A 27,395-nucleotide genomic window follows, 5' to 3' on the forward strand; every position below is an offset into this window, starting at 1 on the left:
TATGTCTCGGGTGGAGCTGGAAGAACTGGTACAGGGTTCGAGGCAACTCAGAGAGGCAGAACATCCGGGAGGGCTGTGAGCACAGGGTGCGCCCGGTGGAAAGTCGCCCTGAGCCCGGGGTATTGACAAACGCCCGACGGAGGAACGAGGAATGACATAAAGGACTCAACAGAATGACACATCTCACTCTTGTGTGGAAAGAGCATTACTTTGAAATGGCAGCACATATTAAATAACTACGTGTATTTTGATTTATTTCCTGGCCTTGTTCAATTGCACTGAATTACCCCTCATTACAGTTTCCAGAACTGGATTCTGATTTCACTTCATTTCAGTGAAATAAAAGTTCTTTTGGCTCACACACACTGGAGAAAAAAATCCCTGAAGTGGAATTCATAAATAAGTGTGTAGTCACAGAAATATATTCAAGAGAGATTTAGGATGAAAATAATGCAAACAACAGTGCATGTAGCATCATCACACATGTATGTATATCTTTATATCTATATCTATAATTTCTTTTTCTTTCTTGACATAATCAAAATTTTTAAAGTTTTCCTGGAAGGTCATAGTGGTGAATTTTGGGGACAAATGCGCCCTGATCGGGGTGTGAACAGCGTTGGATGGGAGACCTTAGTCCAGTGTTCACGCTGTATTGTTACTTTTAAAATGGCTTCGTAGAAAAAAAAGGCATCAGATTTTACCTTGACTATTACTGTTTCTCACTCCTTATGCTTTGCCCTATGAATAATGTCTTTAAAACATGCTTTCTAAAGCAGTAAAACAAGAAGTGATATGGAAAAGGTATCCCGAATATGTCATTAAGTGAAACAAGGTCATTATATACTAGTTATTATGTCTGGAAGGTAAGGACCCTTACCTTTTTTTCTTTTTGTATTTGAAATTTGTATGTGCTTATGTTACACTTACCGTCAGAAAAATGACGATAAAAAGAAATTTCCAGGTGCAGCAGAGCACACCTGTAGTCCCGGCTACTTGGGAGGGTGAGGCAGGAGGGTCCTGTGAGCCCGGGAGTGTGAGGTCAACTTGGATAACACAGCAAGACCCTGTCTCTAAAAACCAAATTATGCACTCAATGAGCCTAAAGTCATTTTAATCTTTTCAAAACCTTTCTTGATTGATTACTAGAGAGTAAAATTTTTTGAAGTCCTTTGGGTATACAACAGAGAATAATCCATTAAAGAAATTTTGAATTCAGTATGTTTCAATTTGGAGAATTAAAAGTAAACTTCATTGATTGTAAATATCTTAAGGTTTTTTTCTACCGTGAGTCAGATTTTGTGTGCCCACGTACAGGTGGACAGGATTCCGCACACACTGGATGAACACTCTTCTTCATCGGGCTCACTCCAAAATGCCGTATCATTTGACCTACTCTACCCTAGATCTGCTCCAAGGACATAATCCTGACTACAGGAAACGCTTCATGTAAAAACACACTCAATCCCACGTTATTTATAGTAGCAAAAAAGTGAAGCAACCTAATTTATGGGATGGCATAGTAAACTCAAGGAATTTTAAAGTAGCTATAAAAAGTGATTTTCCTCAAGTGTTTACATTAGCAAAGGAAAGAAGCTCATTATATTATGCTAAGAGAAACAGGAAGAAAATCAATAGTCTTTGCAGTTTGAATATAACTTAAAAAAACTTAAGAATCTTTGTATGGCTGAAAATGTTAATGTTTTAAATTGAGTTGGTTTGATGTTTTTAAAAGGCATGAAGATTTCACTAAGCTGTAGGAGGCCATTATTTTTTTCTCCACTAGAAGGGAAAGGTAAATCTACCAAGATAGTTGGATATTTAGAAATGGCTCTGACATTTGTTTGACTTAAACCAAAATGGGCAGTGCTTTGTTTCTCTTACCGTTTGCATTTCACACGCCGCGTGGAGACACTGGGCCAGAGGATATCGACCTTGCGGGTGGCAACGCTGCCACCAGACAGCAGGGACAGCTGGGCAGCAGGTTCAGAAGCTGCTGACCAGCGACGTCTATCGTGGAAGGGTGTGGCCATCACTCGCTGGGGAAACAAATAGGAAAGAATGTGACAAAGGAGGAAATCAGCTGTTGGACCCAGAAGTGTTTAAACACTGGAGAAATGCCAGCCGCCAGCCTTTGCTTGCAGTTGCTCTGCCACACAGGCCCCGAGGGCTGCCCCACTCCGCTCCCCTCAGCCTTGAGACTTGCTCAGCTATTCTGGGAAGGAATTTCCACAGGGCTGCTATCTTCAGCCCCCGAGGTTTCCTCTGATTGACTGATCAACAGGTGTTGAAAAAGCCTGTTGCAGAAATATCACAGACCCAGTGTGCTCATTTGACTTCTGACCTCTGACTGTAGTTTTATTTGAGTATATTGTTTCCGAATCAAGGAGCCTTTCTGCAGGACAAAAGCTAAATAGATTATTTACAACATTTTTCGGTAATTCTTTTTCCATAGATACAGCATATGCATTTGTTAATGCCATTTATGATTTATAAATTAAACATCATAGCAATGATTATTCAACTGAAGCCTAAATTAATATAATATAGAATGGACTTTTTAAGGAAGCGCCCCCCACATTGGAGAGCCCGACAGGTGGATACACAGAGTCACAACACACTGGAGCAGAAACCTCCAAGGAAACAGTCTGGGGCACGAAAACCTGGACGGTAACTGAAACATTGCTGGGGGCTCTGCGTGGACAAGCTTGAGAGCTGAAACCTCCAGGGGGACCCAGGCACAGGGGGGCCTCGCTTTTGCGAGTTTTACTCCAGGAGCTCGACTGGGGTCTCACAGTAAATACTGGAGAAACATCCCCTCCTGCTTGTGGCAGGAGGAGGAGAAAAGAAACTATTTTAAAATATGCCAGAGAACTCTGTCCTTAACAAGGCCTGCCGTCAGGAGAAAGTAGTTGCTCTGAGCTAACCTGCCGGGGTTTTATCAGATCCTACAGGCCTGGAGGAAGGGATACACCCCACTCTGGCCCACTCTAGCCATCCCATCTCACCCAAGGGGGAGAGAAAAAAACTGATAATCACTTGTGAAGTTTATGGTCCAAAGGCACAGGCTCCGTCAAAGACCTGATTGCAGTCATGCCTTGCAACGATGGACGTATGTTCTGAGAAATGCACTGCTGGACAATTTCATTATGCAAGCATGGAGTGTGTTAACACTCACGCAAACCTAGACGGCATAGCCTACAGGCTGCGTGGAGCTTATTACTGCTAGGCTACAACGTGTACAGCATGTTACTGCACTGGATACTGTAGGCAACTGTAGCACAATGGTAAGTATTTGTGTATCTAAACACAGAAAAGGCACGGTAAAAATACTGGTATTACAACCTATGGGACCACCACCGTTATGCGGTCTTTCACTGACCGAAGCGTCATTATGCGGTGCGTGACTGTACAGGACTACAGGAGGCTGCCCCCTGCCCCGCACCTTACCAGCACGTTGCTAAAGGCCTGTTTATAGCAGTTCCTTTTACCCACTAGTTCATGTCTGGCTATCAGGGAAAAATTACAAGGCACACTAAAAACCAAAAAAAAAAAAAAAAAAAAAAAGGCAGTTTAAAGAGACAGAGCAAGCATCAGAATCAGACAGGGCAGGGATGTCAGAATTATCAGAATGAGAATTTCAAACAACTATGATTACTATACGCAGGGCTCTGTAAGGGACAAAGTAGACAGCGTGCGAGGACAGATGGGCAGGCATCATTCAAGTCCTTGGGGGACAGATGAGAACAAAAAGGTGGAGAAAAGGCAAATTTACTTTCCCTGCCTGAGCTGATACGTCCACCTTCTTCTGCCCTCGGGCATCAGCACTTGGGATTCTGGGGCTCTGGGACTCGCACTGGGACTTACACCATTGGCACCCCCACACCCCACCCACCCCACTGCCAATTCTCAGGTGTCGGAACTGGGACCGAGTGACACCAGCTGCTTCCCTGGTTCTCCAGCTTGCAGATGGCAGCCTGCGGGGCTTGAAGTCTCTAACTGTGCAAGCCAGTTCCTAAAGTCTCCTCTCTCTCTCTCTCTCTCTCTCTCTCTATATATATATATATATATATGCACACACATACACATATCTCCTATTGGTTCTGTTTCTCTGAAGTACCATAACTAAAACAACGGTTTTTTAAAATAAAATTCTGGAATCTCTATAAATCGTTTTCTTGCAAAGATGAAACAAAGTTTAAAAAGAAACATTTAAAATGGAATCATAAGAGTTTTGCCTAAGCTAATAATTCAGTTATATAAATTTATCAACTTAAATTTGACCTAATATAACACTCGAAACATTTCTTTTTGAGATTTAAAAATTCTGAAATTAAGACTTTACATGGCAATTATCCACACTGTTTTGTATTTTTTCTTCTTTTCCTGACAGCATTATAATCCGTATTTGCAGACAGTGTCTTTATATGAAATGTCTAGTGTAATTTTAGTGATGATTTGTCTTTTCAAAATAAAAATCTTTAAATAACAAAAAAGACCTGAACAGACAACTCATCTAAGAAGATATACAGATAGAAAATAATCCTATGAAAAGATGCTCAACATCATATGTCTTCGAGGAAATGCAAGTTGAAAGAACAAAGAGATACCACTACACACCTAGGACAGCAGAAATCCCAAACACTAACACCACCAAATGCTGGCAGACATGTGGAACATCCACAACTCTCCTTGCTGGTGGGAATACAGAATGGTTTAGTAACTTTGGAAGACACTTGGCAGTTTCTTGCAAAACTCTCCTTGGCATTTACTCAAATGAGTTAAAAAACTTAATGCCTACACAAAAACCTGCACATGGACATTTAGAGTGGCTTTATTCATAATTGCCAAAACTTTGCGGTAACCAAGATGTCTTTCAGTAGGTGAATGGATAAGTAAACTATCCATCTGGACAATGGAATATTACTTAGCATTAAAAAAGAATGAGTCATCAAGCCATGAACAGACATGGAATAAACGTAAATGCATATATTAGTAAGTGAAGAAAAGCCAATCTGAAAAGACTACATATTATATGATTCCACCAATGTGACATTCTGGAAAAGTGAAAACTATGGAAATAGTAAAAGGATTATTATTAAATAGTTGCCAGAGGTTGCGGTGGGACATGAATGGGTGGGAGCACAGAGGGTTTTCAGGGCAGTAAAACTGTTCTTTATAAGCCATAATGGTGGATAGATATCATTATAAATATGTCAAAACTCAGAGAATGTGCACTACCCGAGAACCCCTATGTAAACTAAGCACTTGCGGTGCCTACACTGTAGCGAGGTAGGTTCACTGACTGTAACAAACGTACCACTCTGGTGTGGCATTTTCACAGTCTGGGAAGCTGTGTCTGTGGGGATGAGGCATATGGGAAATCTCTGGTCCTTCCTCTCAATTTTTCTGTGAACCTAAAAGTTCTCTGAAAACATAGAGTATATTAAAAAAATGCAGAACCAGCAGTTTTTGAAAAACAGACACCTGGAGACCATAAGAATTTCTACTGTCTCTTATCCTCTACTCCAAATAATTCTACTATATTACCATGTTGGTTTTTACCCTCTACTTGTTCTATACCTTCTACTACATCTCTAGGTCTTTGGTTGGGGTACATGGCCCTTTTTTGTCCTCAGATGAATGAGCAAGTCTTGACCCTTTCTTTCCCTTAGGAAGAATAATAGAGGGTATGGAAAGCAACTTGGTGTCTGTTTCAAAAAAGAAGTTATTTCTAACTTTTTCAATCCTCTCCTTGGGCATACACTATTGACAATAATTGTGTCCAATCTTAATTACATTGCATCGTTTGAGGTCTAATGGCAGGCCCTCTCTGTTTTTTTTTTTTTTTTTTTTTTTTTTTTTTTTTGTGGGTGTGTGTGTTTAACCGAGACCATAAACAGCAAGCTGGCACAGTGATTTCATGGCGAACTCTGACAGCATTTCATGCTCCATTTATTATAATAATGTGAAATTTCTCTTTTGGTGAGTTTCTTTTCTGGAATTTCTGGGACATGAAAATACCGAATGGAAAAAATACTTCTATAGCAGATGAAGCAGTAAGATGTAAGACTCTCTGCTCTGGATCAGAGAGGTAGAGTTGGCACAAAGAAGAAAAAGAGTGAAACAAATGCTTCGTGGAGAGAGAACACTGACAACACCTGAGACCCTAGTTTATTGAGCACTTCCTACGCCTCAGGCACTGATCTAGCATCTGGGCATAAAGGAGTAATAGAAAAAAGTCATTGCTTTTAAGGAGTTTGCATTGTAATGGAGTAGGCAGCTAACAAACGAACGTGGTAAAATTTTATGTAGTAATAAAGTGACTAAGTGGAGAGTGATACACAACGTGGGAGAGAAACAAGCCATGCCAACGTTTGGGGGAAAGAAATTTCCAGGCAGAAGCAACAGTAGATCAGGGGTCCCAAGGAGAGGATGGACTTGCGGCCAGGCTGTGGTGAGAGGGCCAGCATGGCCGGCGGTGCAAACAAAAAGCACAGTAAGAGAGGAGTGTGGAGCAGTGTGAAAACTGACAAGATGTCAGATCTTGCAGGCTGTGGCACCTAAATAGTAAAGAAAACCATTGGAACATTTGGGCCAGGATATGGATATGATGTGAATTGCATTTATAAAAGCTGTTTCTAGTGACTAGGAGCATAGACAGAGGGAGGAGACAGAGGGGAAGCATGCTGTTACGGAAGTCTCGGGGCTCGGATGAGGAGCATGCAGTTGGAGGGGGTCAGTATCTGACCGTCAGTATTTAGCTTAACTACGGGTGAAGTTCCAGATAACTGACAAAATTCAAGTAAAACTGAAAGAACTTGCTGATGAACCAGGTAAGGAATAGGAAGTTAAGAGAGGAAACAAGGATGACCTGTAGAATTTTGCCCCGTGACAGGGTGAGGACTAGTTAGAGAGATGGAGAAGAGGAGATGTGGGGATGATGAAGGATGTTCGGAACCGCCTGGTTTGAGAAGCCTGTTACATGCATTCGAGGGAGCAGAGCTCCAAGTCACGTACAGACCAAGGCTGGAGGTAAAAACACGTGAGTAATTAGCACACAAATACTATATAAAACCACAGGAGTGGATCAAATCAGCAAGAGTGAGCATAGGTAGGAGAGAGATGAAACTTGGTACAGTCCAACATTGTAAAGTCAGAAACCAGTTGAGGTGCTGGAAAAAAGAAATAGGAAAGGAGTGGCCAGTGAGGCAGGAGGAAAACAAGGGGAAGGTGGTGTTCTTTAGGCCATGTGTGCAGGGGACAATCAGCTGTGCAGAAGCTGAGTAGGCGAGAACGGATGTGGCAGCAGGAGGGTATCAGTTACCTTGACCTGTGCAGTTTCAGGAGGGAGCGATCAAGATAAAAGTGTTGCCGGCGTAGTCTGAAGAGGGACTGGGAAGTGAAAAAGTAGAGAAAGTGAATACAACTTTTTAGTTTTCACATAAAAGCGAACAGAGACATGGAGTGGTAGCTGGAGTCATTTATGAGATTTTTTTAAGTTGGGAGAATTAACAGCCTACTTGTGTGCTATGAATAGCAATTTATTAGTATAGGGGGAGAAATCAGTGAAGCACGGGTGTGTTAGTAACCTACGGCTGCTGTAACAAATTTTTACATGCTTTTCGGCTTAAAATAAAAAAGAATGTATTTTCTTCTAGTTCTGGAGGCCAGAAGTAGGAAATCAGTCACACGGGGCCAAAATCAAGGTCCAGCAAAGATCACTCCCTCTGGAGGCTTGAGGAGAGACTCTGTTTTCTGGCTTAACCAGCTTCTGAACTGTGTTCCTTGTATTTCTTGGCTTGTGAATGCCACCTCCATCTTCAAAGCCAGCCGCAGAGCATCTTCCAGTCTCCCTCTGCTTCTGTGGCCACTTAGCCTTCTTCTGTAGCCAAATCTCCTCTTAATGAGGACACCGCAATTGTATTTGGGGCCCATGAAGATAATCTGGAACCTCTCATCACAGTCCAGTTCTAAGGAAAAATTCTAGTGTTTTCCACTTTGGCTGCTGCCACCTCTGAAATCACATGCCATGGAGAAAGGAGTCCCGCTTTGTCAGATCTTCTATCCCGCGGTTAAACGTTGGTGAATGAAGATCTTATTGTAATCTTATCTGGAAAGTTCCTTTGCCATAGAAGGCAATGTTCACAGGTTCTGGGGATCAGGACATGAACATATTTAGAAACCATTATTTAATTATCACAATAGGAGAGAGAGGATGATTCCAGGAGCAAATGTCTCTGGCCAGGTAAGTGGGTTTAGGCTTGGACAGAAATGGATATTTCGTTCTTCATTAACAGGGTCATAGGTGTTGATGTTGACTGTCTGATTTGCTGGTCAAAAGATGTAGCATTTGTTCTTGAAGCCCAGACAAGTTTCACTTCTTGGATTCTCAATTCCCCTCTTTGCCTAACTTAATTGGAGCAGGGTTTCTGTCATTTGAAATCAAAGGATTCCTGTTTACTTTAAGAGGTCATTACTTAAATTTTTATTTGAAACCATGTTTCTTTTATAATTTTTCTGCAGAGAAAATTTCTTATTTTTCAAATTTTCTAAAGAACAGATATTTGGCTATTTTCACTTCCCCTTTCAAATCAATGACATCTTTATTTTTCTGAAATTGGATTTGAATTGGTTTTGGTACCAGGTAACTACATCGTCTAATTTGTTTGCTAAGAATGTGAGTAATGTATTAGCTGGTTGGCCAAGTAATCCTCTCCACCTTTGTCTACAACACAATAATTTGCTGAGTAACCCCTGACTTTGTCTTTTTGGATAATTCAGCTGAACAGTGGATCTCTTCCTTTAGCTTCCTGGGGTATTTTCTCAAACTCTTGATCATAGTCACATGAGATGAACAGGGATATTTAGCAGGTAGTAAGGATTTAATTTCCATGTAAAAATGATTGACTTGATTTGTAATGGTTTTATATTGCTAGCGAATAACCTTTAAATAATTTACATGTGTTCTTCATTTATATGTATTCTTCATACTAGTAGGCAATTAGCAATTTTAGCAAATATAAAAAAAAAAAGAGCCTAACATTATTCTCTATTGGCTTCATATGCTGGATTCAGGAAAATTTCACATAGAACTTAAGGCAATGTGATAAATTATACTGAATGCTTTAATTTGACTGGAAGACAGAGAACATATAGTAGTTCTCTTTAGAAAGCTTTAACTTTTTGAGAGGTAAATATATAAATTTCACGTACTAATATAATTTAAAAGATGTATACTTAGTAAATCCAATAGATTTATTACATCTAGTGAGTTATTTTAAAATCTTTTGAAAGTACAATCCACAGTTTCAAATGTTGCTAAAAATTAAATATATAGTATTTAGCCATCAGTATTTACCTTAAGTATGAGTGAGGGTTTACATCTGCAGTCACCCCAACCCCCTGGTCCATGACCTGTTAGGGACCTGGCCTCAGAGCTCTGCCGCCCCTGCCCCTGGTCTTGGACAGGTAGATATAAAGCCTGTAGGTGTAGCTTATGTATCAACTGCTTTGGAAAGACTACAATATTCCTATTAACTTTCCTCTCCAAATGAAAGCAACGTCAAGGCATCTTCTGAATAGTATCATAACTTCAGAAAAACTGTTAAATTTTTAGCTTTTTTTTTTTTTAAGTCCTTCAAGTGTTTTTCTATTTGTTAACATTTTAAGACACACCTTACAGACCACTTCAACACTTGATCAGTTTGAAGACTCCAGAAAGGGGATGAATTTCAGGCGAGCATTTCTTCTTTTCTGGGAGAGCGGAGGTTGCCTTGCCTAGTCATTAAAGACTGCCTGGTCTGTGGTCACTTTGAGGCAGCAGTGGCTTCAGACTCGTGTCTGTCCCCACACTCCACTCAGCTATATTTGGTGACTGAACTCATGTCTCAGCAGACACCACCATCAGGAATCCCAGCGGCAGGCTGGGAAGCAATCCCAGCACCGAGGGCTGGGTTCTTAGAAATTAAAGCCACTTAGCGTAGAAAGAACCATATTTATGGAGCTGATAAATATAGGACTTAAACACGTTCCTCTGTATTCTGATCTTGTAGCTGGAAATCACCACCTGCCCTTTTAACGTGTTCTTAATCAGTTAAAAGTACAGTATGTGACTCCAAGTAGAAAAAAGGACACTCTTAATGAACGTTCTTCCTGCTATCATGTTTTGCTCTGTGCATTTAAATTTCACTCAAGTGGTAGATTGTTGTAAAATAGTAATCTAGAGACTATTCAAAAAAAACAGCTACTGGTTTAGCTGAAAATGATTGTATAATCATGATGAATATTATAGGCATCGCTCATAGCAAGGAGTTTAAATAGACAAAAATCATAGAGGGACTGAATTTAAGCCATTTTGTTACATTGCTTTCTGAACTCAGTTCCTGGCACATGAAGAGCATTCAAGATAGGTTTGTTGAAAGAATAAATGAATGAACGGATGACTCCAAGTAGCATATTTTTATACCATATAACCTTTAAATTGGTCATCTAAGATTGTGTGTATAGGGTCAAGATAAAAACTCAAGGAATCATCTGTCTACACTGATTTAATTTAGCTGGTAATGACTTAACTTTCCATTTTTTTCATCTATTAACAGTATCTCAAATGGGGTTATGAATACTTATAAGTAACATAAGACTAGCGTGGTCAAAGATTTCTTTATATTGTTAATAGGTACCAGACCATAAGCCATCAGAGGACATTAGAATAAAATGTAGCCGATAAGGTAGGGTAGGTCTCTTGTTTATGACAAGTGTAGGCCTTCATGTAATTGCAAAAAGGCTTCACAATCACTCTATGACTTCCTCTGTAGCATCTTCTTACTCAATCATTTTAATCCTCCAAATAGTAAATAAGAACAAAAATCATTGCTGTCCCAGTGTCTTGTAGCAGAACTATCTCGAAGGGGTGAAAATATTGTTAAAAACTCTTGGTTATATTAACTTGGAATTTAAGTACTGAGTCCTTTATTTAGGGGATACCTCATCATCACATTTGATCCAGCTTCTTATTTAAAGGAGTTTCTTAGTGAGCTTGGCTGATTTAACACTTTTTTTCCCCTCTGAAAAGTTCCCAAATATAATAGTCCAACCCTAAAAGTACAAAGATTGGAGAAGGGGATAATAAAAGATGCCAAAAATCAACAAGACTATTGGAAAATGGTGAACAGAGGAAGCAGTGGTCTAACTAAATCACAGACCAAAGGGGGACAAAACTTCAACCGCTTCAGAAAGAGATGCTGATGACATGCAAATGATTTGTCATAGAGCCCAGAGGGGCTCAGGAATCGGAGGCACCAGGCACTTCCCTGCAAATACTTTCAATTGGCAAACCATATAAGCATGAAAGGTGAGCTAAGAGCTTTAAACATGGTGGAAAGAATCATTGTGGAACAGTTAGACCCGACTTTCCTATCCCCACTTTTCTCCAGAAAAAGCTAAACCAGAAGGCTTCAGACCTACGGACACAAAACCCAGAAGACAGCAGATGAGTCACTGGAAGAAGTCTGGGGACACTGGATTGGAGACGGGGAAATAAGAGCTTTGGTGTACCTGTAATTTTATTTCCTCAAACAAGACAGTGCAAATATATGAAAATGTTAACATTTGAAAGCTCTTGGTGGTGTTGTATTAGGGAATGGAATATCAGGGTCAATTAGATAAATGGTGAATAATAACATATATAAAATGTGCCCTTAATTTTTAAATAAAATAGATGTATTTTTCCTTAACAGAATTATACTTATATAAATCCACTGTCATTTCAACGTTTTAAAACGCGTTACCGTTGAATGAGTAGTGCATTGTTTATTGTCCCCCCAGGTCCTGTACCTCGGCAGGAACTTGGGCAACCTCTACAACCCCGTCCCAATTTGGTGCTCAGGACGTGCTCTCTCATTTTACTATTTTCTTTAATAAAATATTGCTCATTTCTTTTTGCTGTTGTGGACTTATTTAAAAATGAATTTTAAAAGCCTCTCTTTCTCTTAGGATGTATAAAAAAGCACAAGGACTAGTACAAGTACCAGTAGTCTAATTTCTGAGAAGTAGTTCGTGCTTGGGGGTGAGCATCGACCACCCTGGGGGGCAGTCCAGGTTGTCCTCCTGGCGGGTAGGTGGCACCGCAGGACAGAGCCAGCTGCAGCGCCATTTGGAGGCCTGTGACCAGCTTCCCTCAATCAAGAGAAGCGCTCGGACGCCCCGGGGGTGAGGGGGGCCCTGGAGCTCCCCAGGGACTAGGAGGAGTGAGGCTGGGGGACCGGGTCGGGCCACCCCCAGGGAGGGGCTGAGGCGACCTCACTGTGGGCAGGGCAGTGGGGCCACCTGGGATGCACAGACGGCTGTCAGGATCGGGCTCACTGCTCCCTCCTCCCCTGCCCGAGGTCCCCTTCCAACGTCTGGCCACCAGCAGCAGCCCCGACTGGCCCCGCTCACCCGCAAGGCCCGGCGGGCCGGGAGCTTCCTGCCCCGGATGCCGCCCCTGTCCCAAAGCCGGGCTCCCCCGCGGGGGGGGGGCGGTGGCCCACGACAGGAGGGTGCTGCCCGCGCGGGCCCCCCACCTCCTGAGCTCGGTCACAAACCTCCCCTCCGTGCCCGGAGCAACGGTCGAGTCCGGGGGCACAGATCCGGCCTGTGGGCCGTCCCTGGGTCCCCCGGGTTCCGTCTCTGACCGTGCCGGGGAGAAGTGTGCTGGTCCCCCGTGCGCGTGGGTGCCAGGCAGGCTCAGTGACGTCCCTCCGCTCCCGGGCACCCCGCCCTGCCGGCGCACAGCCCGGCGCCCCGTGTCCCTTGCAGCCTTCGAGGGGAAAGGCGCGAACCCCGCGAACCCCGCACTCTGGGGGGGCCCCGGTGTGGTGGACACACGGAGGAGGGGAAGCAGCTGCTCCTGACAGCCGGGCTCAGTTGTCCCCGGGGGCACCATGTCCCTGGGCAGTAGTGGGGGAGGAAGGGCAGGAAGAGAGTCTGCATGGAGGAGACCTGGCTCTGTCGTCTCTGTCCCTTCCCCAGAGGGCAGCCCTCCCGCAGTGTCCGAGCTCTGGGCTCACACAGATCCCCTGGGACCCACCAGCCCCGTGTCACTAAAGTCTGGGCAGGTGTTGGGAAATGGCTGTGTGGGGACCCGTGACGCCAAGGCTGAAGGCCCGGAGCGCTGGGGAGGTCGCGGCACGCCCGGGCCAAGCAGCCCGGGGCTCCGCTTCCAGGAAGCTTCCAGTCGGCGGGGGCGGCAGCTTCGGGGCTGTGGGGGTCAAAAGTCTGCAGCGGCCCGGGGGCCCTGTCCTGGCGGAGGGACAAAGACAACGCGCCACCTACCCTGCCCACGGGCTCTGGCTTCTCGGGCGGCTCAGCTCTGCCAAATCTCGCTCCTTGTTCTGCCCCGCGAGTTCTTCCTGTAAAGTCTCTGGCAGATTCTGGCACTTTTCCCTCAGAATTACACCTGAGAAGCTTCCACGTGATTACAACGTCACGTTTTTCTTATCAAAAGTCCTGCTCTTTTGAAGCTCTTGCCATTTGAGCTGACCATGCTCCACTCTACTTAATCGAGACCTTGGATCCAGCTGGGCTCTTGGTTCTCTTTGCCCCAAGGCCTGCCATTACCCTGGGTGACACCAACACCCACTTATCAATTTATTCCACACGCTAGCATATTGCTTCATATTTGCTCTTTGACCTGCTAGATCTATTGATTTTCACCTCTATTTATGGTCAACCCTTTGGTTTCACAGCCTCACTTGGATGTGCTCCGCTTCCAAAATCCTAAATCAAAATGTGTATCAATTATCTATTACTGGCTAAGAAGTTACTCTAAAACCTAGTGGCTTAAAACAATATGTACACATGAACTTAGTTTGCTTTTATACAGAGCATTAAAAATGACCTGCATTGATTTTAAATCCACAAAACAAGGCGTCTTCTGCTCCAGGCCAGCTCTCATCTGCAGGGTTGCAAATCTTTAGATCCATTCATAAGTGGACCAGTTTTTGCATACTTTAAATGTTCATCCTTTAAATGTTCATATTCTTTGACCTATTCTATTCTACTTTACTCTGAGGACATAATATGAACTCAATGTTCACCCAACATTACTTATAAAAGCAAAAAAATTGGAAACAACATAAATCTCCAATTTATGGGATGGGTAAGTAAATTCATGGAATTTTAATTCTTTTTTTCTTTTCTTTTTCATTCTTTTTTTGGCCTGTTCTGGTGCTGTATATGGAATTTGAAAATGGTCATAGAAAGTGATGTTTATAACAGCATAAAAAGTCATTATATGCCAACAGAAAGAAGAAAATTATTTGTATTTACACTGTGCATTATTTCAAAATCTAAGCATCCTTTTTATGGCTGAAGGTTTTAATGTTTTAAATTGAGTTGAAATGAAGAACAATAAAGGCTTGACTAGATGAAACAGTTTGATTTTCTATTTTATTTTTATTTTACTTTTCTCTACTAGAGGGGAAAGGGAATTCTACCAAAATAATTGGATGTTTAAAAATGGCTTTGCGATTTATTTGACCTAAATAAAAATGAGCAGTGTTTCATATCTTTTAAAGTAAAGGTCTGCATTTTACATGCCTCATGAACGTACTCAGCAAGGAAGTATCAAACCTGCAAGTGGCGTGGCCATGGCCAGACGACTGAGGACAGCTGTGTAACAATTTCGGAAGCTGCTGACCAAAAAAGTCTAATGTGGAAGGATGTGGCTGTCACTTGCTGGGAAAACAAATAAGAAAGACTATGACAAGGAAGGAAATCAGCTGTTTGACAAAAGAAAGATTTAAATATTTAAAAAATGCCAACCACTGAAGACAGTTGCTCTGCCACACAAAACCCTGAGGTCTGCCTATCGTGTTCTGCTGTCGACCTAGCAATGTGCTCAGAACTATTTTGGGGAAGGAATTTCCAAGGAACTGGCATATCTTTAGCCTCCAATGTTTCCTCTCATTGACTAGTCAACAGGTGTTGAAAAAGCTGGTGCAGAAATATCACAGACCAAGTGTGCCCATTTTAATTTTACACCTGCACCTTGTTTTGTGTGAATGTACTGCTTCTCACACAAGGAGACGTTTCATGTGTTTCTGCAGGATAAAGATAAATTGTTGACATAATTACTTTTTTATAGGTACACATAAGAATTTATTAATACCATAGGTTTATTTCTGATTTATCAATTGAATGTTGATGTTATGATTACACAATTCAAACTCGAACAAATTTAGTAGAGGATGAATTCTCTTTGTGTTGAAAGCTGTTGGCATTATAATTTAAGAAAGCCATGTCACTATCTTGGTTTTTTTTAAAACCTGTTATAGCTAGAGAAATAAGTAGTATTGAATTTCCTTACAAAGTCTCATGCCAGGTGAGCTCCTGAAACAAGTATCACATCAGGATGAGAGAAAAAGCAAAAGCCAAGTGATACTGTGTTAAATTGCTAAAATCTTAACTTCTTCTGTAAGACCTAATGAGTGAAGGGGTGATTCCCCCCAATGCTTTTCCATTTAACAGCCTAATTTGGCATATTCTTGAACTGGAAAAGAATGAGGCTCCTTATAACCTTAACGCTGTGGGCCCCGTTAAGGCCTCATACCTAGTACTCAATACCATTAAAATTACTGCTGCCGTCCAATCTGAAACTGGTGAACAATTTGCTCTTGTAGATTTGACTAGCAGGTTCCGTTCAGTGCCTGTTTCAACAGCTGCTCGGCTGCAGTTTGCCTTCACCTCTGAAGGGATACAATACACCTCCACTAGGCCATGCGTAGATGCCCCAGCTGTCTTACCATCACACACAATCTTTGTAGGCACCATCTTAGCCGCATCCACCTTTCCCCAGGAGCACAGGCATGACATTGCATCAGTGATATCCTCCTTTGCGAGAAACCCATTTGAAACAGATTCAGGACACAGAAATACTCACAAAGGAGCTTTCAAAATGGAAGCAACAAAGTTCAACTCAACAGGAGGAACAGAAATCTGCCCCACTTATCAATTCTTTCAGGAAATGTGAATGGCTTGAACTGCTCACTAAAGAGACATAGGCTGGCCGAATGGATAAATACACACAAGCCAAGTATCTGCTGTCTTCAGGAAACACATCTAACCCACAAGGGAGCATTCAGACTCAAGGTGAAGGGATGGAAAACAATATTCCATGCAAACGGAAGCCAAAAGAAAGCTGGCGTAAAAGTTCTGATTTCAGATAACTTAATGTTCAAATAAACAAAAGCAATGAAAGATAAAGATGGTCACTATGTAATGGTGAAGGGTACAGTTCAACAAGAAAACATAACAGTTCTAAATATTTATGCACCTAACTCAGGTGCACCCAGATCCATAAAGCAAATCCTACTTGATCTAAACAAAATGATGAACAGCAGAACTGTAATACCCAGGGACACTGGGGACACGAGCTGCTGCCCCCAGGACTGCCACCGAGCCGGGTGTGATAAAGAGCGGGGGAAAGAGCAAATAACATGCCAGAAAGTTTCCTGCCTTCTTTATGGTTCAGAGTTGAACCTTTGACTATTTTCTAGAGTGTGAGAAAGCTGATTCCTGCGGCGCTTGCTTGACTTTGTAATGTTTGTGCAGAGGTGCAGCCGCCACAGCTGCCTGCTGGGCCTCTGCACCAACAGCGCCCACAGTCGGGTCATTGTTAACACGTGTGAAACCTTTAACTCCGGAATGTAAACATGCGCATACACAAAAGCACTAAAAGCTGTATTTTCGTAGTTCAATGATTAGCTTCCTCACTAGTCTAATCACCTGAGGACTGACAGCCCACACTGTGGGCGTGAGGCCAGGGTCTCCGTCAGTCCAGGGTTCTCAGCTGCTTTAGGGCGCACCCAGGAAACGCCAGGCCAGAGACGCATCTGTGGCTGCTTTTCCCAGAGGGGTTTGTGGGAGGTTTGGTCGTTATACATCTCCTGAAAGGGGGTGAAGCACGTAGGAAAAGCAGCATAGAGTTCATGGTTACGTTAATGGGAGACTTTCATTAGTGCCAGGAAATCTACATTTTACACAAGATGAGGCGCATGTTTGACGAGAAAAAGGGAGGAAAGGAAGAATCAGTTACGCTGAGTAGGTGGGAGAATGATTGATCTCGTCTGTGTTCTGCACCTGGGAAGGTGAGCTTGGCAGCCGCATCACCAGTGTGGAATCAACAGTCCTCAGTGCCAGGAGCTAGACGTAGACTTCAGGCCCCAAGTTACAATGGGCACATCCTTGTTTATGGGAGGCCAGCAAGGAATTTCCTTAGGGATGCTCTGTGGGGGCCGTCCTGGGGGATGCCTGAGGCCTTTTGCCTTTCTGTGGGGTCTGAGTAACACATAGTGTTAATAGCAGCCGCTCATCTGCAAGGTGGTGTCACGAGACTCAACCTCCAGCCCTGACCTTCCCTTATGCAAAGGGAGTTTGGGGTGGGGGTGGAGGCCCTGAGGTTTTTATTTGTCTTTACAGAGCTAAACTGACAATAGATAATAAAATACTGGATGCAGAGGGTGTGATTCCTTCCCTGCGGTCTGGTCTTTCTGTAGCTGGTTCACTGTGCCTCTGGAAAGGCCGCAGCTCAGTTGCTGTGAGTCACTTGCTTTGCTTTAGGCTGGGAGTGCCAGAAAAACAAATTTATTACCTTTACGTGTCACTTTGTCTTTTTGTTTTCTGCAGGCTAAATATGGGAGATGCTTTGCACTTAATCACAGACTTTGCACCTGTGCTTCATCCATCGGGTACAGTACATCAGGTACAGGTACACCCTTTTGTGCATGTGATGATTATATAATAAGCTAAACACAGGTAAGTGGTAATTTAAACACTTTATGTTTTGCAGGATTTCACTAAGTGAATTATGTGTTGATGAAAATGCCCATGTTCTGTTGGCATTTAAACAACTAAATGAAGCATTCAACAGAAAACTTTGGAAAAAATCGAAGACATTGACATTGTTAAACTTTGCCCACGTGCCGTGTTCCTGGAAAACCGAGACAGTCAGGAATCCCCCCACTTCTCTGTGTTTCAGGAAATGGCTCACAAATGGCTTTTAAGAAAGACCTTTCTTGTATGACTTAGGTAAGAAAGACTTGCAGATGACTGTGTTGTTTTTCTGTCGCGGTGCCTGACTCACTCTCCCAATCTCTATTCCTTGTCTCATCAGTGATCAGCCAAACTGTTTCCTCACCGACCGATCCGGACATAATTCCAGTGAGCTTGACTCAGCCAAAGTTTAGTTGGGCTTCTCCCTCCCTCCACGTCCCTAAACTTCGACCCACCGTAGCCTGAGCTGCTCAGTGGCTTCTCCTTAGCGACCCTCCCAAGGCTGCCTGGCGGCTGTCTCGGATCTGCTGTCCCGATCAGCTGTCCAAGCTCCCATCAGCGTCACTCAGAATATGAACTGAGACATCCCCAAGTGAACCCTCCCAGCACACCCCACGGTCATCCCACTCTCCCTCGCTCAGTCCTTCCTGGTCTTGTTTACTCGTTCCTATAAAAGACAAGTCCTCCTCTGGCCAAACTGATTCCGGGCGGAGCTGGTGGTCAGAGCATCTGCCTATTGCAACGCCCCCCCCCCCACTATAACCTCCCCATTCCCCACTGAAAACAGCCTTGCCCAATATGGTCCTTTCCCTTTCCTAAGTCCATATATATATATGTTTTTTAATTTCTTAACCTTGAGTTTCCTGAGCTTCAGTGGAAGCCGTGCTGTGCCGAAGAAATAAAATATATTACCTGGATAAGGTATGGGTTTCATAATTTCTGAACTGCTTGTAGAAAGAAAGTCTTTTTTAAAACATATCTAAATTCTCTAAAGGAGCGCTAACATTTTTCTTCTATAAGAATTTTAGCTGGCGAAAGTAACACCTATGCTGAATGTCTCAAACAGTTACTGTTTTGGGCTTGAAATATATTAATGATGATTTTTTGAAAGAACTCAAACCTAGTTTAAAAGGATATAACATCCTAGACCAGAACAGGAAGTTGAAATCTTGGAAGCGGTTTCAAAAGTCTAACTATGCTTAAATGTGTCCGTTGTGCTCAGTCCCTGTGCTCCCAATGTCCCACTGCTCTGTCAGACACGGGCTTCTGAGCACGGTCGACCCCCGGGGAGCGGCCCTGGGCTGGTGACAGTCTCCGCGTGGAATAACGCGCTTCCCCTCCGGCGACGCATCCGGACCGACGGCCCCGCCCGGCCCCGCGCGCCGCTGTCCCCGCGGTCCTCGTTCCCTTCGTGCCGCTGTCCCTCAGTCCTTGGTCCCCGCGCGCCGCCCTGGCCGGGGCTGGGCGTCCCCCGACCTCCCCCACCGCCCCTGCTTTCATTCCCGGCTGCGTTGTGGCGTCGCCCCCCACCCCGATCTGACCGCAGTGACTGTTTCCTGCGTCACCCTCAATGTGCTGACTCTCGCGACACAGGCGAGGCCACGCTCTGCGGGTGGCACGGAGCATACGAATAATTTCCAAGAGTCTTCCATGCTGATGGTAAAAAGCGAAGCCAAATACAGCGAGCAGTGACTGTTCTGTCACAGCCTGGGCCAGTGGTTGGTTAGGAACTAACTCAAAAAAAGAAAAATTAGCTGGAGATAAATTGCCTTTCCAGAGTGGTTGTCACCGCCCCCCCCCGTATTTTTACATCCGAGTTTGTTGTACGTCTAATGCAGACAAGCACGCATCTGGCTGCATTTTGCTGTTTTCTATCTTTATTTTCTTTTGCAGTCTGCTTTAGATGTTCGTGTTTGGTTTATCGTATTCGCACAAGAGTCACAAAATCCTTCTGAGGAGAACGTCGCACGCTGCCCTTCGGTCTCCCAAGTCGTGCTGGGGACAGGCTCGAGCGGACTGTCATTGCGGGCAGCGACGGTTCCCAGGGAAATAAGATTCATTCTAATGCAAGTTTTAAATTATTTCATTATGCACGACTTATATAATTGCTGATTAGGTAACAGGTAAACCCAGTATCATACACTTTCATTAATAGTTTTTATTTTTAGCTTGGAATAATTTCAAAGATTGAAGAGAAAATATGACTCTGCACTTAGGTTACGGCGCTACCGACGCACGGGCTTGTCGGACGCCTCCACGTGGCGTGTCTGGAGCGCATGCGCAGGCCCCGCCCCCTCAGGCGCATGCGCAGGCCCCGCCCCCTCAGCAGTCGTCGGCGTCGCCGGCGCAGAGGGCGAGCAGCGCCTTCTCGTAGTGCCCGGAAGCGAAATTCTGAAAGGAAAAAATATGTATTTGAAATGCAATGTCACAGTGTTTCTTTAAAAGAACCACAGTTCCTCTGAACTGCACTAGGAAGGAGCCATGGGCCGTTAGCCTTTCCAGAATCATTTACTTTTCTCATCTAAAGATTTAGTATTTCCTAAGCACTAATCTCAGTGAAAGTTATTGAAAACTAATACCATGGTTACAGGCAAGAGCATGCATTTTATATACAGTTGATTGAACCATAATGTATATTTACAAGAACAATCACTTGCACTAGGATTAAATCTACTCAACTTTGGAAAGAAGTGCCCTATTATGATTATTATAAATCAGTGTAGTCTAGACAGCGAATTGACAGTATGTCTCAAAAGATTTTAAAAGTTTATATTTATTAATGCAGTAATTCTACCTCAATAAATGTATTCAAGAAAGTTATTATCAATTACTGATGAGCACAAATATGCTAAAATATATATACCATAATATTATGCATAATAGTGAAAAACTGAAAAGCAATGTATAGTAATGAGAGGCAGTTTAAGTACTTTACAGTTTATACAACAGGATACCATGATTCAGCCGAAATACTCCTGTAGGCAGTAAAACATATTGTTGCTTACATGTTTTAAGGAAAAGACCTAAAGTACCTGTGTTAGTCCGTTCAAGCTGCTGTGACAAAATACCATAAGCCGGGTGGCTCTGACACAGCAGGAGCGTATTTCTCACGGTTCTGGAGGCTGGCGAGGCCAAGATCAAGGTGCCCGCAGGTGTGGTGTCGGCTCAGGGCCGGCTTCCTCACGGACGGCCTTCTCCTCACTCTCACCTCACATGGCAGCAAGGCCTGCTTTCTAAGGACCCTGATTCCATTTGCAGACTCCACCTGCATGGCCTAATCACCTCCCCAAGGCCCCACCTCCTAACACCATCACCTTGGGGATTGGGATTTCAGCATATGAATTTTGGGGGACGCAATATTCAGACCATAGCAACACCTACAAGAAAATTTTATCCCTGGTCATCTGTGGTAGAGAATTAGGGCAATTTCTATTTTCTTTATATGGTCGTCTTTAGTTTCTAAATCTTCCAAAAAATCATAGTGATAAATAAACATTATTATAAAATGTATCTTTGTTAAAAATCAACTATTATATTAATGTTCTTGTATACAAAATCATGTAATTATAATTCACTGTTTTAAATGCCCATAATAAAGTTGCATTAATCATATGTAAATATTAGCAGACTTTGAGATGGGTGTGATTAATTACAGTAAACGAATTTATTCATCTAGAAAATAAATTATAACATGCATTTCTCAATGGAAAATGTTTACTGTCACTTAAAGAGTTTGGGGTTTTGAGGGTGGCAGTGAGGAGCGTGAGATCTCTCTTCACTGCTCCTTCAACTCTTCCTCTCGAAACCCCCTCGGCTTCCCCAGGACCCGCAAAGCCTTCTGCATATTGTGTGCTCTCTTGGGCCATCGAGTCGCTTCTGGATCAGTCTTTCACTCAACTAAAAAGCTGTTTCTTGCGATTAAAAATTTCAGTTGAAAACAATGCCTCAGAGGTAACAGCATTTAGCTATGTGCAAAATACAAGGTAAGATATATTCTTAGGTCCTTGTGCTTGGTTTAATGCCTGATCATACTTCAGGATTTAGCTCTTCCAGCAAATTGCAGAGAATGAATATTTAACATGACTACATTAATGATTTTGCTCAAAACACATCAAAGAGGAATCACTTCTGTCAATGAGGCGAAGGGATTTTCTAAGTTAGCACCTGTGGATGACTAACTGCTGTCTGGAGGATTATAGTAGATTATCCCTGTCTGAATGCTTAACTTTTAAGACTCCACCATAAAGTTTAAATGAAGCTCTTATCTTAGTTTCAAAAAAAGATAAAATATGGGTCAAGATAAAGCACGTGTAGGAGACTTACTCTGATATCGTGAAACAGGGATTTTCCGTATCGCTCTTTGTAGCGTTTCCTTATGGTCAGCAGGTCTATTTCACTCCTGGCAATGAGAATCCTGATTATGGTTTTATTATGGAAACCGAAGTCCTACAAGATACAGAGAAGGGGGGGGGCGGGGGGATGAGAAGATGGTACCTTAAAGTCAATCCCAAATGGACGCACCACTTTTCTGCAGCAGTTTGCTTCTCTTGCTGTTTTCCTCAAACACTGGCATCACTGCACCCAAATCTGAAACTGAGAGTCCCCTCTGTGACTTCCCCTCTCCCCTACTGCACACTGAAAATGAGTTATTCTCTTCTAGTTTACTTCTTAAATGCCTTGTAATTTCTATTCCAGTGCCACGGTCTTGACTCTGACCCTGACCATTTTACCCTGATTCTGCAATAGTTTCTCCCTTTTTTCAGCCTTGTCAACCTTCATACTGTCTCCCTGGCCCTGCATTATAAAGTGCACATCTGATCATGTGGTCTTTCTAGGTAAAAATTCTTCCTGTGGTGGGGGGTGTTCTGAACTCTGTTCAATGAACATTGATAGGTCAAAGGCAGCAACTATATTTTCATTTTATAGTCTGCTTATTATTGAAAAATTGTAAAAGTTGTAATTCTAGGTGCTTCAAATATTTGCTGATTTAAATTGAAATACTAACAAATACAAAACCAATGTCTGTGTACCAGCCCCAGAACTAATACTGGCTAACAAATCAGGTTCAAATTTTCTTTTCAAATGGAGTAATCATGACATCTAGTGGCCACAAAACATAATCTATTTTTTTTTTTTTTTTTTTGAGACAGAGTGTCACTTTGTTGCCCTGGCTAGAGTGAGTGCCGTGGCGTCAGCCTAGCTCACAGCAACCTCAAACTCCTGGGCTTAAGCAATCCTATTGTCTCAGACTCCCGAGTAGCTGGGACTACAGGCATGTGCCACCATGCCCGGCTAATTTTTTCTATGTACATTTTAGTTGGTCAGCTAATTTGTTTCTATTTTTAGTAGAGACGGGGTCTCGCTCTTGCTCAGGCTGGTTTCGAACTCCTGACCTCGAGCGATCCACCCGCCTCGGCCTCCCAGAGTGCTAGGATTACAGGCGTGAGCCACTGTGCCCGGCCATAATCTATTTTTTGATGGCTGAATGTTTTGGATGTAGATATACTACTAAACATGTAATAATTTAAGGTGATAGAAATGCATGATCTAGCCAAGCGTCCAAATTTAAACTGTACAATAGATCATTCATCTAGAGTGCACTGGAGAAAATCGAAGGTTTCTTTGGTTCAGGGTGGCTGAAAGCAGCTTTTTAACAAATATTTGCCATTCTAAGTCCTCATATATCAAAAATTGGATTACCTGAATATATAATCCCTCGCTTACCTCCCAACTATTTGTGAGTACACACACCTTCCTTTTTGCCTTGTAATATGCACACAGCAAGGATACAGTTTTTATTTATTATTAGAATCAGTAGCCTTGAATTTGGGTAAAGTCATTCACAAGTAGAGCTTCATTCTGCTGTTGCAGTATTTGATTCTTTGGAGAAAGAAACTGTTGAAATCATCCTATAGCTTTGCTCAATACACTATTTCATGCAAATTTTTAATCAAATTAACTTTTTCTGTTTGGAAATAGCATAAAAGAGAAGCAGAGGACTGTGATCACTGATCATGCTCCCGCATCCTGAGGGTACATAGATGTTCTTCTTGTGCATAAATTAAATATACTCTGCACAAGAGTCATAATAAAACATTCTTGACTATTAGTGTATTTTCCCAGCACGTTGGCTACTTTCAAGAAGTTGGCCTGCAAAAATTGCTTTGAGAATAAAACACCCTAATTATTAAAATTACTGTCTATTGGATTGTTTTAAATAATTTCTTTGAGTTTTCAAGGCTATGAGACATAGATAATGATGTGTATGAGGCCTTTTCTTTTTCTAACTATGTTTCATACCATTATGGACAAGGAGTGCGTTATCTGATGCACTTAGGTGTCTGTTTCCTTAAAAATGAATGCTCAAAAGGCTGTGTGACTGAACATCACACTAAAGTACGAAAAACACCCCTATTTAATTCCAAAAATAGCTTTAGAGTTTACTATGGTCTCGCTATCTCTTTTAGTACTTTTTGAAAAATAACACTTTAGGTTTAAAAATAACCACTGGCATTATTTTGTGTTTTTAAGCTTTGAGAATATAGCAATTTCTTGCTCTTAGAGTTTGTAATGTTTTCACGTTTTCTACTTGAAGCCATGCGCTTTGTACTTGCATATGTATGACTTGCAGGTCTGTGGAAATACACGGAAACATTTGCATCTACCAGTTTCTGCAGACATTGAGAAACTGAGGCACACGGGGGAGACAGACCCCAGGGAACCACACTTCTTAGGTGCCTCTGTGACTTGATACAGAAAGCAGAGTATCATTTCTATTTGACACGTCTTGTTTTTGGTGTATAATGCATTTTTTTTACTTTGGCATATTTCCTTAGAAATGTAAATATTTAAAATAATGGAGGTAAAATGAATCCTTTGAGAAAATAGACACAATTTCTGGGGAAATTTTGAAAACACATGTGCCTTACTTACATGGATTGCACTATGTAATCTATAAGCAAAATAGGCTGGTTTGTCTCGAACACAGAGAACTAGAAGAAATCAGAGAGAAAAGAAGAAACATTGAGAGTGACAACATATATTTTCCTCAGAGTTTGAGAAACAATAAGAACACTCTTTTTTTTCTGTTACAGTCCTCACACTGCATTATAATTCAACACTTACAAAAATGGTAACACCATAACCCATAGAAAAAGATAAAACAACAATATTACAATGATTCATGAAGATTTTCATTTGGTCTGTCCCCATCTCTTGGGACCCTGTCACCTCCTTCATATGGTTTAATGAAGAAAAATTTATCCTATTTATCTGAAAATTGAGTAATAGAGGTTTGAGGAAACCTAAGTTTCAACATTATTACAGACTGTTGTTATTGTAGGATTCAATGTGACGCAGCCGCCACATGATTGGCTTATCATCTAGAATGCTATTTTTAGTCCCTTATGGATTTGTGAGTAGATCTGAAGTCTCTTAAGGAGCAACTGTACGGACCATAACTGGTCTAGGCCAGTTCTGAAGTCACCTACTCAAAACTGGGATGGCCTTGGAGCAGCCTGGAGCCCAGGCGACAGCTGTCTTTGATGAAAGTCAGTTGACCACAGAGGTTCAATAGTGTTTATGTGAATAAGTAAACAAATTAATACAGGAATGAGTAACGTAGGAGAGGCTATAACTTCTGGCCAAACTAAAATCACCATAGCAGTGTTTACTCTGTAGTTCAAGTAACTATTTTAGATCGTGAGACCATATTCTCATCTTTTCTATTCTTGTTACTACAGTGAGGCCCATCATGGCTCTGCGGTCACTGCTAGAACGTGAGCGGCCCGAGGGCAGGGGCTCTTGTGGTCTTGCTGTTCCATCTGCAGTGCCTAACCCAGGGACCGGAACAGTAGGTGCTCAATAAACGCTTATTGGATGAATAAACGAATCAGCTAAACGTGTTCTGGTATTCCTTATGTCCGCTGTTTTCTCCCTCACGCGCACTGCTTTGTGCAGTGGACAGAGCACGACCTTGAGATTCGGACGACGCAGGTTCTGGTCCTAACTTTGCTGCGCATCCGCTGACAGACTTTGGAGCAGCCTCCTGACCTCCTCGTGCTTTGCTTGTAAAGGGAGGGGTTTTGATGCGATATGTAATTAAATTTTGTTGAGAATTTGCTGGAATATATGCACCTTATTCTCAGAAAAATATACAGACATAATTAGTCACGTCTTGTAGACTATTTTAGGGTTTTCACAGAACCCATCAAACCATTTTCATGGAACCACAGATTAAAGCTCCTTCATAAATAAGCTATAAAAACCTTCGTCTGTCAGTCTCCATGCCCATGTCTGTCTCTCCCATCCTAGGAGTGGAAAGTCCCAATATTCATTTATTCGACAAGTGTCTAAGTGATTACTTGATGCGCAGCTACCACGGGGACATTTCACAGTGACGCCTACATCGCAGTCCCTGAACCGTGCGCTGTCGAGTCAGAGCACAGCGCAGGATGGAATGCGGGAGGTCCCACTGCAGTTCCCTGGTAACTACCCGTTTCTCCTCTGTGCAGGGACGCCTTTCCTGATCTAGGGAGGAGTGGGGTGTGACGGTGCTGCCACTCGTGCGACAGCCTGAGAGATCACTGCTCGGTCAGTCTCTGTCACGGTAGGATTTGCTCCTAAAAGCAAATTTATTAGAGACAGTGACAAAAACAAAACAAAACAAAACAATCCCTTTTCCTCTTGGAGGGAAGGAAACCACTTGCGAGCATTTATCTGCTCTTGCCCAAGGGGCTGGAAGTTGGTAAATACAAAATGGACTGAAGAGGGTGAGAGGCCAATTCTGGAGAGAGAACACCTGAGAATTCTGCGTTTGCTGGTATGAACATGAACCAGCTGTTAGGGAAGAGTGCCAGCTCCTTAAAGTCACCAGGTGCCAGTTCAGTGCGTTGTATCAGTAGCTGATGTATTCTTCTATGGGCTGTATACTCCTTTTAAATAATGAAATTCAGGGGAAAGGATTCAATCAAGAGGTTACTCACACACTTGTAATTCAGTTGGAGCCAGGCAGCATTTACTACAGATTAAAAGGCCTGCTGTGCTCGAATAAATTACTTACCAATCGCAGCCAGCAGCTCCTGGAAGTATCCGTCATAACATTCATTTATGGCATCTACCAGGTCTTGCCCAGAAATATTTTGAAATTCCTGGAAAACTTCAACAAATTGGTAATTCAAAGGAGATTTTGTAAATATTTTAAATTTAAAATACCAATATTGATTAGATCGCCATACAGTGTGAAGATAAACATTTACTATCAAATAATTGAAAATACTATGGCCACTGGTTGTGTTTGATAGAACTATTATCTGAAACAGACGCAAATACTCTGAATTAGCAGAGTCAGCATGAATAAGTGACGTTCGGAGACCCGTTACTGCTCTGTTCCCCGGGGGAACAGCTGCGGCCTCGAGGGGCCACTGCTGGTTTCGGGTGTGGGGACAGGTGAGCAGCGTGTTCCTGGCCGTTGCTCAGGGCACGTGCAAGAGTCAGACTTCTGTCAACAGTGAACTTTCCACTAGCGCTTAAGCAGGAGAAGTGTAAAGGTCCTCTGAGCTATGATTGAAATAGTGGCCATA

The 27,395-nt window shown here is 42.7% G+C and overlaps 1 protein-coding gene across 1 annotated transcript in view; it reads right to left on the bottom strand.

Moving 5' to 3' along the window:
* Positions 1 to 20,093: 20,093 nt before the first annotated feature.
* ANXA10 (annexin A10) overlaps positions 20,094 to 27,395 on the bottom strand; it is a 56,729-nt gene continuing 49,427 nt past the window's right edge. Inside the window, exons 14-17 of the mRNA XM_045552647.1 lie at positions 26,876 to 26,971; positions 24,748 to 24,806; positions 22,138 to 22,260; positions 20,094 to 20,205 (exon numbers count right to left, since the gene is read on the bottom strand). Coding sequence (XP_045408603.1) covers positions 20,137 to 20,205; positions 22,138 to 22,260; positions 24,748 to 24,806; positions 26,876 to 26,971 — 347 coding nt within the window. The 3' untranslated portion in view covers positions 20,094 to 20,136. The remainder of the gene's footprint in view (positions 20,206 to 22,137; positions 22,261 to 24,747; positions 24,807 to 26,875; positions 26,972 to 27,395) is intronic.

Source organism: Lemur catta, chromosome 5 (genome assembly GCF_020740605.2).
Source record: "Lemur catta isolate mLemCat1 chromosome 5, mLemCat1.pri, whole genome shotgun sequence".
Taxonomy (NCBI): domain Eukaryota; kingdom Metazoa; phylum Chordata; class Mammalia; order Primates; family Lemuridae; genus Lemur; species Lemur catta.